The following is a 13,254-nucleotide window of genomic DNA, read 5'->3' as shown; positions in this document are numbered from 1 at the left end:
CACTCTTTGGTGACGTGAAGGACATTCAGCAACTAATATCTGAACTTCGTCCTTTCTGCCTGGGTTTAGAATGGGTCTATCTTTCCCTTTTTCCCCTTTTTTCCTTTCCCTTTTTCTTTTGGGTCCGTCTTACCCCACTTTCCTTTACTTCCAACACATAAACTATCTCTGTTAGCAATAGTATGCCACAAATAGGCCTGGGTTAAGAAGGGGTCCATCTTTCCCTTTTTCCCCTTTTTCCCTTTCCCTTCTTCTTTTGGGTCCGTCTTACCCCACTTTCCCCTACTTCCAACACATACATTATCTCTGTTAGCAATAGTATGCCACAAACAGGCCAAGAAGAGAGTAATTCGAAGTTATGTATGTGGAATTTGACGCAGGCGGAAAATGGTCTAGAGGCTGCCGGTAGTTTTTGGGTTAGTAGGCCAAACACGTCGCCTCTGGGTTGCCATTCTCAGACGCCTCCGCCACTCACAGCAACTATTTTCAAAGGCCAAAAACGAGATTAATCGGGGTCTAATGCGCGCTCTTTTAGGTTCATGGTACAGCAGAAAGGTCAGACTACCACCAGGGTCATAAAACTACCCCTGGAAATGACCCAAACTCCTACGATAGCCTTGTCAAATGTGTGTACTTGGAGGCCGAAATGTTAGAGAATGTGGTTCGAGATCCCGCCAGACACCGCGCATATGAGTTCTCCTAACAACTGTGCCGGGGCGGGAAAAGAGAAAAGACTTGACTCCCGAACACAAAGAGAAGTTCGACCCCATTGTTTCGGCAGAGCAAAGCGATGGAATTCCTCTCCAAGCTGATGATGGTGGTGATGAATTTCTGACAAGTCCCTCATCTGTTTGTGGAGTGTGTGTGTGTGTGTGTGTGTGTGTGTGTGTGAGAGAGAGAGAGAAATGAGACAAATTTATGCCCTATTTCCCCCTATTTTTTTTTTCCTCCCTTCCTCTCATTTGATTTTTTCTTCTTTTCTTCTGTTTTTTCTTTGTTTCTTTTCTCTCTCTCTCTCTCTCTCTCTCTCTCTCTCTCTCTCTCTCTCTCTCTCTCTCTCTCTCTCTCTCTCTCTCTCTCTCTCTCTCTCTCTCTCTCTCTCTCTCTCTCTCTCTCTCTCTCTCTCTCTCTCTCTCTCTCTCTCTCTCTCTCTCTCTCTCTTGGCACTGTCCGATACTTTCTTGTTCTCTTTCTCTTTCATTTATCACTTTATTTCTCTTCATCTCTTCCTTCTCTCATTTCTTTATTCTTTCCCTTTTATTCTAAGCTGCCTCCCCCTCTCTCTCTCTCGAACATCTCCTCTTTCTTCTTCTCCTCCTCCTCCTCCTCCTCTTCCACAGTTGCATTTTCCTCCTGTTTTCCCTTCGGCTGTCAATTTGTCTTCCTCTCACTTTCCTCTTCCTTCTTCGTTTCCTCCTTTTTTTTCCCTCCAGTTCTCCCTCCAGCTAACTCCCAGAAGACTGGCATTTTATCCTTGCTCGTCTCTCCTTTTCGCTTGGCTGAAGGTCGTCGTTTGTTCTTTAACCTCAACCGTCTGTCCTTCCTTCCTTTTTTCCTCTCTCTCTCTCTCTCTCTCTCTCTCTCTCTCTCTCTCTCTCTCTCTCTCTCTCTCTCTCTCTCTCTCTCTCTCTCTCTCTCTTTTCCTGTTTTTTTTTGTTTTTCTCTCCTTATCTTTCCTTATTTCGTCTTCATATAGTTTTCATTCCGTTTTTCACTTCCTCGCTTTATCTCCATCATTATTTTCCTTCCTTTTTTCCTCTTTCTCTTTTTCTTCTCCCTTGATTTTTTTTCCCGCGGGCTTCCATTGTATCGTTTTTATTCGACTTTTCATTTCCATTCTCTCTCTCTCTCTCTCTCTCTCTCTCTCTCTCTCTCTCTCTCTCTCTCTCTCTCTCTCTCTCTCTCTCTCTCTCTCTCTCTCTCTCTCTCTCTCTCTCTCTCTCTCTCTCTCTCTCTCTCACACACACACGCACACACACACACACACACATACACAAACCTCACCTGGAGAGAAAAGGCACAGGTAGGGTGAGGAAGCGAGAGGAAACGAAGGTGAAAGTAAACACCTGGCGCCAACACACACACACACACACCTGTCCAACCTGTGACCTGGTGTAGTAGTGAGTACAGGTAAACAGGTTCCAACGCTCACCTGAGTCAGTGCAGCTCCAAACGAATGAATGGAGGTCTCTCGTCATACCTGCCGAGTGGAAAGAGAAAGGGAAATGTATTATAATGGTGACCGATGGAGAGTATCAAGACACCTCTCCCCCTAACCTAACCTAACCTAACCTAACCTAACCTAACCTTCTATAGATCTTGTTCTGACCTCTCGTTCTGATTTCTTTTGTTCGGAGCAGCGTCTAGCGGGCTTTTATTATTATTTTTTTTATTACTACTTAATTAGGATGAGCTAGGCAGGCTACGTTAGGTTAGGTTAGGTTTGGTTGAAGTCATTTAGGGTGAGCTGGGCAGGTTACGTTAGTTTAAGTTAAGTTAGGTAAGGTTAAGTAAGGCTTTTGTTTCTTGCCCTAGAGTCTCCCTAGCTGTAAAATATAAGTGATACTACTGCTAATGATGATAATAATAATAATAATAATAATAATAATAATAATAATAATAATAATAATAATAATAATAATAATAATAATAATAATAATAATAATAATAATAATAATAATAATAATAATAATAATAATACTGATCACTATATCTGTCACTGGATTTTATTGGAGCACCTTAGTGGAAAGACAATTAGTTATCGCAAGCATTTATGGTCTTGACTGAATCACTACCAAGACCGATAGATAGATAAATAGATAGAGATAAATAGATTGCTAGAGGGTGAGATACAGAGCGAGATAGAAAAGAAGGTAGTCGATTGAAACGCTAGTGTCTGAGGTCCATTCTCAGATAGATAGACAGACAAGTAAATAGAGGGAGCGATAGATAGACAGACAAAGTTGTAAAACTGCTATATATAATTGTGTTGTGTCTATGTTGCAAATCAAAACTAATGATGCCTTAGGTCTATTCTCGGAGAGATGGATGAATAGGAAGATAGATAGATAGAGAAAAGGAGGGGACAGTCTGTTGTAATACTAGTAGCGTTATATATTGCTTCGTGTGTGTTGCAAGTCAAAACTAAAGATCCTGCGGCTCAGTCTTAGATAAATGGATGCCGTGGATTGATAGCTAGACAGAGAGGAAAGGAGAAGAGTCGGTTGTGATACTACGGTAACATTTTTTTTTAATCCCCGCCAATAGCGCCGGTAGGCTTTCTTCAGGGGCCAGATGGTCGGTCCAAGCCCGTCATGGAGCAGGCAACTTTTTTTTATAGTGGCGCCAGTTACGCTTGGCTCATGCTGCCCCCCGGAACTCATTCTTGATTCACTGGACGGCTTCTTCAAGAGTCCGGGTTGATGGGTGGTCTTCTGGACAGCATGTGGGTAGTCTTAGGCCACTCGGCGGTGACTGAAAAATCCCAGGTGATAGTGTGGGGATTCGAACTGACGTTGTCCATGGCACGCTAACCACTCAGCCACCGCCTACCGTATTGTGTTTCGCGTGTGTTGCAAGCAGAAACTAATGATCCCTTCCTCTTCCTCTATTGTTATAACGTCCGGTTCCACGTACAGGGACACTTCCTCCTCCTACTCTTCCTCCGTTCCCTTCTTCTTCCCCTTCCCCTTCCCGTTCCTCCTCTATTGTTGTACTGTCCAGGTTCCACGCACAGAGACAAACGATATTATTCCAAGGTCACCGTTATTAACCCCCACAAGAAGACATCACCAAGCTACAGGAATGGAGCAAAAAGTGGCTGCTACAATTCAATGAAGAAAAAAGTGTGAAGTCCTGCACCTTGAGAGAGGATATCCAGCACACCAATACCACATGGGAAACACTTCACTATCCACCACAGACGCAGAGAAAGACATGGGACTATATGTTACCAGGCTATCAGTGAAAGCCGAGTCCGTGCCAATCGCAGCGCATAATTCGTCTTTCCTCTGTCTCTGTCTGTTGTGTCTGTCTGTCTGCTGGTCTGTTTGTTTCCGTCTGTCTCTCTCTCTCTCTCTCTCTCTCTCTCTCTCTCTCTCTCTCTCTCTCTCTCTCTCTCTCTCTCTCTCTCTCTCTCTCTCTCTCTCTCTCTCTCTCTCTCTCTCTCTCTCTCTCTCTCTACTGCTAACTGCAAAATTTTAATCTCCCAATATAAAAAAAAAAGTAGTTAGAAATGAAGTCTGTAGATTTGAACCAAGTCTTAACATCGCTGTACAATCTCCCTTTGGCTTTTAGAGTGCGCTAACAATATCTCATAATAACGGAGAATTTCAGGAATTTCTAAAATGTTGCTATAACCTGTGAGCTCCACATATTTCACACATATTTAGGGTGAGCTGGGAAGGTTACGTCAGGTGAGGTTAGGTAAGGTTTGGTTGAAGTCATTTAGGGTAGTTTTAAGTGGGAATTAGAGTGAGAATATTTTACAGAACCCCCAAGAATTAGTTTCGAAGCGTCTTTACTCGGGGAATCGACTTCTCTTTTGGCCTCTCGTTCTTCTTTTATTTTGCCGGAGCAGCGTTTAGAGGCTTTTTGTTTATGCTTTTGTTTATTGCTTTTCAACTGCCTTCCTTGCTGTAAAAAAAAAAAATACCCGTGGAGAGATTGGGAATATGCGATAGGGCTCTAATTGGAACTGATAGTGATTACGTCAGGTAAGATTGGGTTGAAGTCATTTGGAGTAACTTTAAATGAGAATCACAATGAGAGTATTTTCCAGAACCACCAGAAGTTAGTTTCGAGGCTACAGCCCAGCGTCTTTAAATTGACATGACCGAAAACTTCACCCATAACTAAAACAATCTGTATCTGGCGTAACTATAGCCTGGAATCGATGAATAACAGGTTTGGGAAGGTTGATCGGGAACAACATACCCGTAGAGAGACTGGGAATATGCGATCGGGGTCTGACTGGAATTGATACAGAGGGGAATGGCCTGGGAAGGAGGGCTTATGGTACGGGTGGTGAACAGCAGGTCAGGGGGAATTCAGCGCCATTTGGTAAACAAGACAGCACGAGGGAGCAGGCAGAAGGCGTACCATCAAAGTCAAATGTAAGTCAAATAACCATAAACTCTGGATCAAAATGCCTCAGGTGCTCTATGACCCACTTTGCGTAGCCCTTGAACCTCCCCGAAGGCAATATTTGAAGCCTGGAGTCGGGAACAAGAAGTAAGGAAGCGTGTAATATTGAATTCAAAGCAACTCTCTCTCTCTCTCTCTCTCTCTCTCTCTCTCTCTCTCTCTCTCTCTCTCTCTCTCTCTCTCTCTCTCTCTCTCTCTCTCTCTCTCTCTCTCTCTCTCTCTCTCTCTCTCTCTCTCTCTCTCTCTCTCTCTTATCCAATAACAAACGTCTCACAGTTCTTTATTTTTCATATTTGTTACTTTTTTTGTCTTCTCTCTTTCATTCCTTTCTTTATTCATATTTCATACATTCCTTCTGCTCTCTCTCTCTCTCTCTCTCTCTCTCTCTCTCTCTCTCTCTCTCTCTCTCTCTCTCTCTCTCTGGAATTGTGATTGCCTAGATCAAATCCTCCGATGAGATCTAATTTAACCTTACCACTTTATTTCTCTCCTCCTCCTCCTCCGCCGCCTTCATCTACTCTATCCCGTCCTACCACACGTACATCACTAGTAGTAGCGGTAGTAAACAGACACCCTCGCCATAGACCGCCAGGTTTTCTGGTGTCTGTTCTTCCTGTGTATTCCTCCTCCTCCTGACTCACTTTTTCTTGCTCTCTTTCGTCTTCTTCCTTCGCTTTTATCTTCACTTTTATATTTTTCCTCTTTCATCTCCTCGTCCTTCTCCTCTGCTAGTCTTCTTCTTACATAAGAACATAAGAACTTAAGGAGTCTGCAAGAGGCCGGTTGACCTATACAAGGCAGCTCCTGTAATCTTAACCCCACCTTACCTCACTATCCATAAATTTATCCAACCTCTTCTTGAATGTATCCATTGTATTGGCACCCACAACATGACTGCCAAGCCTGTTCCATTCATTCACAACCCTATTGGTAAACCAATTCTTGCCTATGTCTTTGTTGAATCTGAATTTATCTAACTTAAAGCCATTGCTACGTGTCTTACCTGGCTCTTATACAACAAAAAACATATTGATATCCCCTTCTTCTTTTTTCTTTTTCTTCTTCTTCTTCATTATACTTATTCGTCCCCTCTATCGCATTTCCTTGGCCTAGATATACTTTCTTCCTCCTCCTCCTCCTCCTCCTCCTCCTCCTCCTCCTCCTCCTCCTCCTCCTCCTCCTGCTCCTCCTCCTCCTCCTCCTCCTCCTCCTCCTCCTCCTCCTCCTCCTGCTCCTCCTCACTGCCGTGAAAATAACCAAACAGGACTCAGAGAAATATGACACCGTTTGTGGTGAACTGGAAACGAGCAATTTAGCAAACATAACAAACTAACGATTGGAACCGTATCCAGAGCTCCAAAGCAACAAGCAGCGGACGACGCAGCGCTGTGTGAGGAAATTCATACCATTACACAATACAAACAGTCAGTCATTATTGGGGACTTTAACTGTTCCAACACTGACTGGACCACGATGAATGGAGATCAGGAGGGTAACAGATTACTCGAAGTACTAGAGGACACTTTTCTAACCCAGATCGTTACCCAACCGACGAGGGATAATAATTTATTTGACCTAGTACTCGTGAGGGATTTCCATCCCACACGTCAATGTCAGGTCGGCGAAAAACTAAGTGATTATGACCATCACCTAATTCGCCTTAAGATCAGAACAGACCATGAGCTCCCCGAAAACACATCCAAGATTCAAGACTATAAAAGAGCCAATTTTAATCTTGCTCGTGAACAGCTACCCAAGACGACTTGGGAATCCGTAGACTTCACTCCCGTAGACGGCGCGTGGAAGAGCTTCAAGAACAAACTCCTAGAGGTAGAGAGAACAACTGTTCCATGAAGACTAGGAGAACAAATAATGCCATAAGCCCACCATGGATTACTACCAAGTTCGACGGGCAATTAATTTAAAGAAGAGAAAATACAATATGCTAAAGGAAAACAACACTGATGAGGCACGCGAACAGTACCATCAAAGCCTCAGAGCTTGCAGAACTCTCATCCGACAGCGTAAACGCGACTACGAAAAACAAATTGCGCGCGAAGCCAAGTCCAACCCGAAAAAGTTTTTCATGTATATAAGAACCAAAACGAAGACAAAAAGCAATATCGGTCCCCTAAAATATGAAAGTGGCGTACTAACCCAGGACAGCAGACAAATGGTCGAGATTCTGAACAAAAACTTCGCGTCTGTGTTCACGGTCGAGAACACCCAGTCCGTACCCGAGAGCCCTACCCCACCGATGGGAATCACGCCCCTAGAAACTGGCACAATCGACGAACGGGACGTGCAAAAGTACCTAGACAAACTCGAGGCATATAAGTCAACCGGACCCGACGACTTGTCACCCAGGATGCTCAAGGAACTCAAGCAGCAAATCCTCAAGCCACTCACCGCCATCTATAATCTGACACTACAACAAAACAAAGTTCCCGAAGACTGGAAGCAAGCGAACGTAACACTGATCTACAAAAAGGGAGACAAAAGCGTGGCCTTAAACTACAGACGAATCAGCTTGACCTCAGTGGCGGGAAAAATTTTCGAGATCATCAGAGACAAACTCGTTAAGTTTCTTGAAGACAACATCATTTCCGATGCTCAGCGCGGTTTCAGGAATATGCGCTCATGCTTAACCTACTTACTGGACTTCTTCCAAGGTATCTGAAAACTGGGATAATCATATCCCCAGTGATGTTATATATCTAGACTTTCAAAAAGCCTTTGACAAAGTGCCACATGAAAGACTCCTCAAGAAACTTAAGTCGGCGGGGTTAGGCGACAATCTGACAACGTGGATAAAAGATTGGTTCACTGGAAGAAAACAGCGAGTTGTACTCAACGGACAGGCCTCCGAGTGGCTCCCGGTCACAAGTGGAATGCCACAGGAGTCAGTGCTGGAACCCATACTCTTCATTATATATATCAACGACCTAGAAATAGGATTAAAATCCACTCTTTCAAAATTTGCCGACGACACAAAGGTGGGTGGGAAGGCCCTCACGACAGCAGACTGCGAAATTATCCAGAGAGACCTGGACCAGATCACTCAGTGGTTAGAAAAATGGCAGATGTCCTTTAACACTACCAAATGTAAAGTAATGCATATCGGATCCAGAAACAGCAACCACACATACCACATGAGTGGCGAACCACTACAGGTAGTGCAAGAGGAAACAGACCTCGGGTTCACCATCAGCAATGCATTGAAACAAACAAAACACTGTAAGTCTGCCTGTAAGAGAGCCAATATTATGCTCGGTTTCATAGCGAGGAACTTCGAATACAAGACGCCGGGAGTTATGTTATCCTTGTATAATTCGCTGGTAAGGCCCCACCTGGAATACGCCGTGCAGTTCTGGTCTCCAAATTACAGGAGAGACATTGAATTACTTGAGAGAGTACAGCGCCGCGCCACGAAGATGATACCATCACTGAGGACGAAACCTTACGGAGAGCGACTCGAGCGACTCCACCTCTTCACGTTGGAAAAGAGACGACTGCGGGGAGACATGATACAAGTCTTTAAGTACCTGGACAAGCTCAGCAACGTTGATCACTCCAAACTCTTCACGCTACAAACTAACCCGAGGACAAAAAAACAATTGAAACACTATTCAAGCAAAGCGATGCAATACCGACATCGGCAGGGGTTATTTTTCGAATAGAGTTGTTCGCCACTGGAACAGCCTTCCTGCAGAGGTAGTTAGCGCAGAGACCATCAACTCCTTCAAGAAACGCATTGATCGTCACTTTGGTGCATCGGGAGTGAGCTGAATGTATCCAAGAGTAGGTACACAAGTGCTTTAATCCTTCCCGCAAGCCGCTCCTGTGGCTGACGGAATTGATTAAATCACTGAAAGCAGGCAGCCTTGAAATGAGGCAACAGGCTTTCTGCTGCCTGCTAGTCCATGTTTTCAGGTTTCCTCCTCCGCTTCTATTATCCCTCCTCTGCATAACCTTTCCCTGCCACTCTCATCTCCACCGCCCAGCATCTCTCTCTCTCTCTCTCTCTCTCTCTCTCTCTCTCTCTCTCTCTCTCTCTCTCTCTCTCTCTCTCTCTCTCTCTCTCTCTCTCTCTCTCTCTCTCTCTCTCTCTCTCTCTCTCTCTCTCTCTCTCTCTCTCTGGTTGCTTTCTATTTTTCACTATTTTTTGTACCCGCTTCTTTCCCTCCCTCTCTCCCTTTCTTTCTCTCCCTTCCTCCCTCTTTCTCTCCCTCCCTCCCTCCCTTCTCTCTCTCCCTACCTCTCTTTTTTTCTATCCCTGCTCCCTTCTTTCTTTTCCTTCTTTATTTTTCTCCATCCCTCCCTTCTTTCCTCCCTCTTTCTCTCTCTCCCTCTACTTTCGCGATCCATTTTTCTTTACGTCACCTGTTAATTAATTAAAAAATCCTCCCTTACTTCCTTTCTACCTTACCTTACCTGACCATACCTTACCTTACTTTACCTTACCTTTATCTGACCTTACCTTACTTTACCTTATCTTACTTTACCTTACCATACTTTACCTTACGTTACCTTACTTTACTTTACTTTACCTGACCCCATCTGACCTTACCATACCTTTCCTTACTTTACCTGACCCTACTTTACCTTATCTTACCTTACCATACCTGACCTGACCTTACTTTACCTTACCTTATATTACCGTACTTTACATTATCTGACCTTTCCTTACCCTGCCTTGCCTAACCGTATCTGACCCTATACATTACCTTACCTTTCCTTACCTGACTTTACCTTACCTTATCTTACCTTACTTTAGCGTCCTACCTTCCTAATCATTCAAATTCCTCCCCTTCCTCTCCTTTCCTTCTCTTGCTTTATACCTTACTTTACCTTATCTTACCTTACCTTACCATACCTTACCTTACCTTACATACCCTAACTTATCCTTCATCTTCACGTTTCTCTCTCTCTCTCTCTCTCTCTCTCTCTCTCTCTCTCTCTCTCTCTCTCTCTCTCTCTCTCTCTCTCTCTCTCTCTCTCTCTCTCTCTCTCTCTCTCTCTCTCTCTCTCTCTCTCTCTCTCTCTCTCTCTTCCTCTCCATTGCAGACTCAACTCTCCTCCTTTTCCTCCACTTCCTTATTTACCTTTCTCTCCCTCCCTCTCTCCTTCTCTCCTTCTCTCTCTCTCTCTCTCTCTCTCTCTCTCTCTCTCTCTCTCTCTCTCTCTCTCTCTCTCTCTCTCTCTCTCTCTCTCTCTCTCTCTCTCTCTCTCTCTCTCTCTCTCTCTCTCTCTCTCTCTCCACAAATCACTGCCTCGTTTTGCCACTGGAAATAACTAAAAAAAAAAAATAAATAAATAAATAAATAAGAGCATTATGAACAGAAGGAAACACGAATGGAAATCCTACGAACACTTGAGGTTGAAAAAAAAAAAGACTGTGAGGTATTACTGTTTCATGTTGCTTTTAATGAACACCTGCGCTCCTTGGGTCACCTTTAATGCCTTACCTGGAGAACTGTTACTTAAAGAGACGAGGTGGGAGCAGAATGTGTAATTGTGGCTTTAACTTATTTTCCTCAATCACGTTTTCAGTTAATGTTTTTTTTTCTGTTCCATCTTTCGCCTGCCTCCTTTTTTCACTCGCTTTTTCTTTTCATTTCTTTACTTTTCTGCTTTTTCTGTACTTCACCTCTTCTTCCCTCCCTCCCTTCACCATCATCATCTTTACTCTGTTCCACCTCCTTTCTTCACTTACTTTTTCTTTTCATTTCTTTACTTTTCTGCTTTTTCCGCCCTCCCTTCCTCCCTTCCTTCACCATCATCATCTTTTCTCTGTTCCACCCTTCGTCTGTCGCATTTCTTCACTCCTTTTTCCTTCTTTTTCTCTATCTTTCTCTTCACTTTTCTGCTTTTCCTGTACTTTACCTCTCTCTCCCTCCCTTCTATCCTTCATCATCATCCTCTTTTCTCTGTTCCACCCTTCGTCTGTCGCATTTCTTCACTCGTTTTTCCTTCTTTCTCTCTATCTTTCTCTTCACAGTTCTGCTTTTCCTGTACTTCACCTCTTCTTCCCTCCCTTTCTTCACCATCATCATCTTTTCTCTGTTCCACCCTTCGTCTGTCTCCTTTCTTCACTCGCCTTTCCCTTTTTCTATTTACTTTTCTGCTTTTCCTGTACGTCATCTCTCTTTCCCTCCCTCCCTCCCTCCCTCCCTTCTATCCTTCATCATCATCACGTTTTCTCTTCCACCCTTCGTCTGTCTCCTTTCTTCACTCGCCTTTCCCTTTTTCTATTTACTTTTCTGCTTTTCCTGTACGTCATCTCTCTTTCCCTCCCTCCCTCCTTTCTATCCTTCATCATCATCACGTTTTCTCTTCCACCCTTCGTCTGCCTTTTTTCTCCACTCGCTTCACCCTCTTCCTCTTTATCTTTACTTCTCTGCTTTTTCTCTACTTCACCTCTCCCTTCCTCCTCCTCCTTCCCATCTTTCTCCACCATCATCACGTTTTCTTTGTTTCACCCTTCGTCTGCCTTTTTTCTTCACTCGCTTCTCCCTATTCCTCTTTATCTTTATTTCTCTGCTTTTTCTCTACTTCACCTCTCCCTTCCTCCTCCTCCTTCCCATCTTTCTCCATCATCATCACGTTTTCTTTGTTTCACCCTTCATCTGCCTTTTTTCTTCACTCGCTTTTCCCTCTTTCTCTTTATCTTTACTTCTCTGCTTTTTCTCAACTTCACCTCTCCCTTCCTCCTCCTCCTTCCCATCTTTCTCCACCATCATCACGTTTTCTCTGTTTCACCCTTCATCTGCCTTTTTTCTTCACTCGCTTTTCCCTCTTCCTCTTTATATTTACTTCTCTGCATTTTCTTAACTTCCCCTCCCTCTCTCTTCCTCCCTCCCTCTCGGTCAATGTCTTCTTCGTTTTCTCTTTCGTTTGCCTCCTTTGTTCACTCGCTTTTCCCTTTCTCTTTATCCTCTTACCTTCACTTCCCTCACTCCCTCTCCTTCCCTGCTTCAATAGCCACGATGCGCTCTCAATTAATGTTTTCTCTTTCCCAAGGTGGACCATGTAGCGTCTGCCCTCTGGCCCAACAAGAAGCAGAGGGCGGGTAAGCGACGACACAAGGGGCGGAAGGAAGAGAGGGCCAAAAGGAAATCACTTCGCAGGGCTGACAGGAGGCGACGGCGGGACAGAAGGGAACGGAAAGGGAACCGAGCAGCCGAGAGACACATGGCTAAGGAAAGACGGAAGAGCAGACAGAGGAGGAGGAGTAGGAGGAGTATGCGAGGTTCAGGGCATGTCAACGGAGGTCCTGAAGCCGTGAATGTCCTCCAGCGGTACTACTTCAGGAGGAGGAGAAGAAGGCCAGGTCAAGCTATCCTTCCCTTACGTCCACATAAACAGACTCCTTCCACTGTGACTCTCTCCAGACAAGTTCGTGAGTCGCCACCCTTCCACCCTCAGGCCGGGGCATTCCTCCACCCTCAAGCAGGTGTTGATATCTCTTCCCCGCGCCTCCGCCACACGCCGCGGGGAGGAGGGCGCGAGGTCGGGGTGGAGGATGCAGGTGAGAAGGTGCAGCGGGAGTGTGGCGGCAGAAGTTTGAGTTGGAAGAAAGTATCGGAGAGGAGGTAAGTTGTGTGTGTGTGTGTGTGTGTGTGTGTGTGTGTGTGTGTATTTTTTTTTTTTTTTTACAGCTAATGAGACAGTTCAAGGGCGTAAAGAAAAATATATAAAAAAGCCCTCTACTCACTGCTCCTGCTCCTGTGTGTGTGTGTGTGTGTGTGTGTGTGTGTGTGTGTGTGTGTGTGTGTGTGTATTTTTTTTTTTTTTTACAGCTAATGAGACAGTTCAAGGGCGTAAATGAGAAGAAGGGCGTAAAGAAAAATATATAAAAAAGCCCTCTACTCACTGCTCCTGCTCTTGTGTGTGTGTGTGGGGGGGGGACATATTTTAAAACATTTCGTCGCCCAAGTTCACATATTTGACATGGCTTTCGTAGGAGCTGTAGGCCTTTCCAGGGGTAGTTATATGACCCTGGTGGTAGTTTGACCCTTCTTCTGTGCCATGAACCTTAAAAAACACTCATGAAAACCCGATTGATCCCCTCTTTGACCTTTAGAAATAGTTGATGTGAGAAGCGAT

At 44.4% G+C, this 13,254-nt stretch overlaps 1 protein-coding gene across 1 annotated transcript in view; it reads left to right on the top strand.

The window, feature by feature from the left end:
- The window catches only part of LOC127008594 (inter-alpha-trypsin inhibitor heavy chain H1-like), a 145,251-nt gene that overhangs the window by 115,330 nt on the left and 16,667 nt on the right, over positions 1-13,254 (top strand). The window contains exon 17 of the mRNA XM_050880804.1: positions 12,169-12,740. Within this exon, the coding sequence (XP_050736761.1) occupies positions 12,169-12,740 (572 nt within the window). The remainder of the gene's footprint in view (positions 1-12,168; positions 12,741-13,254) is intronic.

Source organism: Eriocheir sinensis, chromosome 38 (assembly GCF_024679095.1).
Source record: "Eriocheir sinensis breed Jianghai 21 chromosome 38, ASM2467909v1, whole genome shotgun sequence".
Classification (NCBI taxonomy): domain Eukaryota; kingdom Metazoa; phylum Arthropoda; class Malacostraca; order Decapoda; family Varunidae; genus Eriocheir; species Eriocheir sinensis.
Note: the sequence above shows the minus strand (reverse complement) of the source record. Positions and strands in the feature narration are given on the sequence as shown.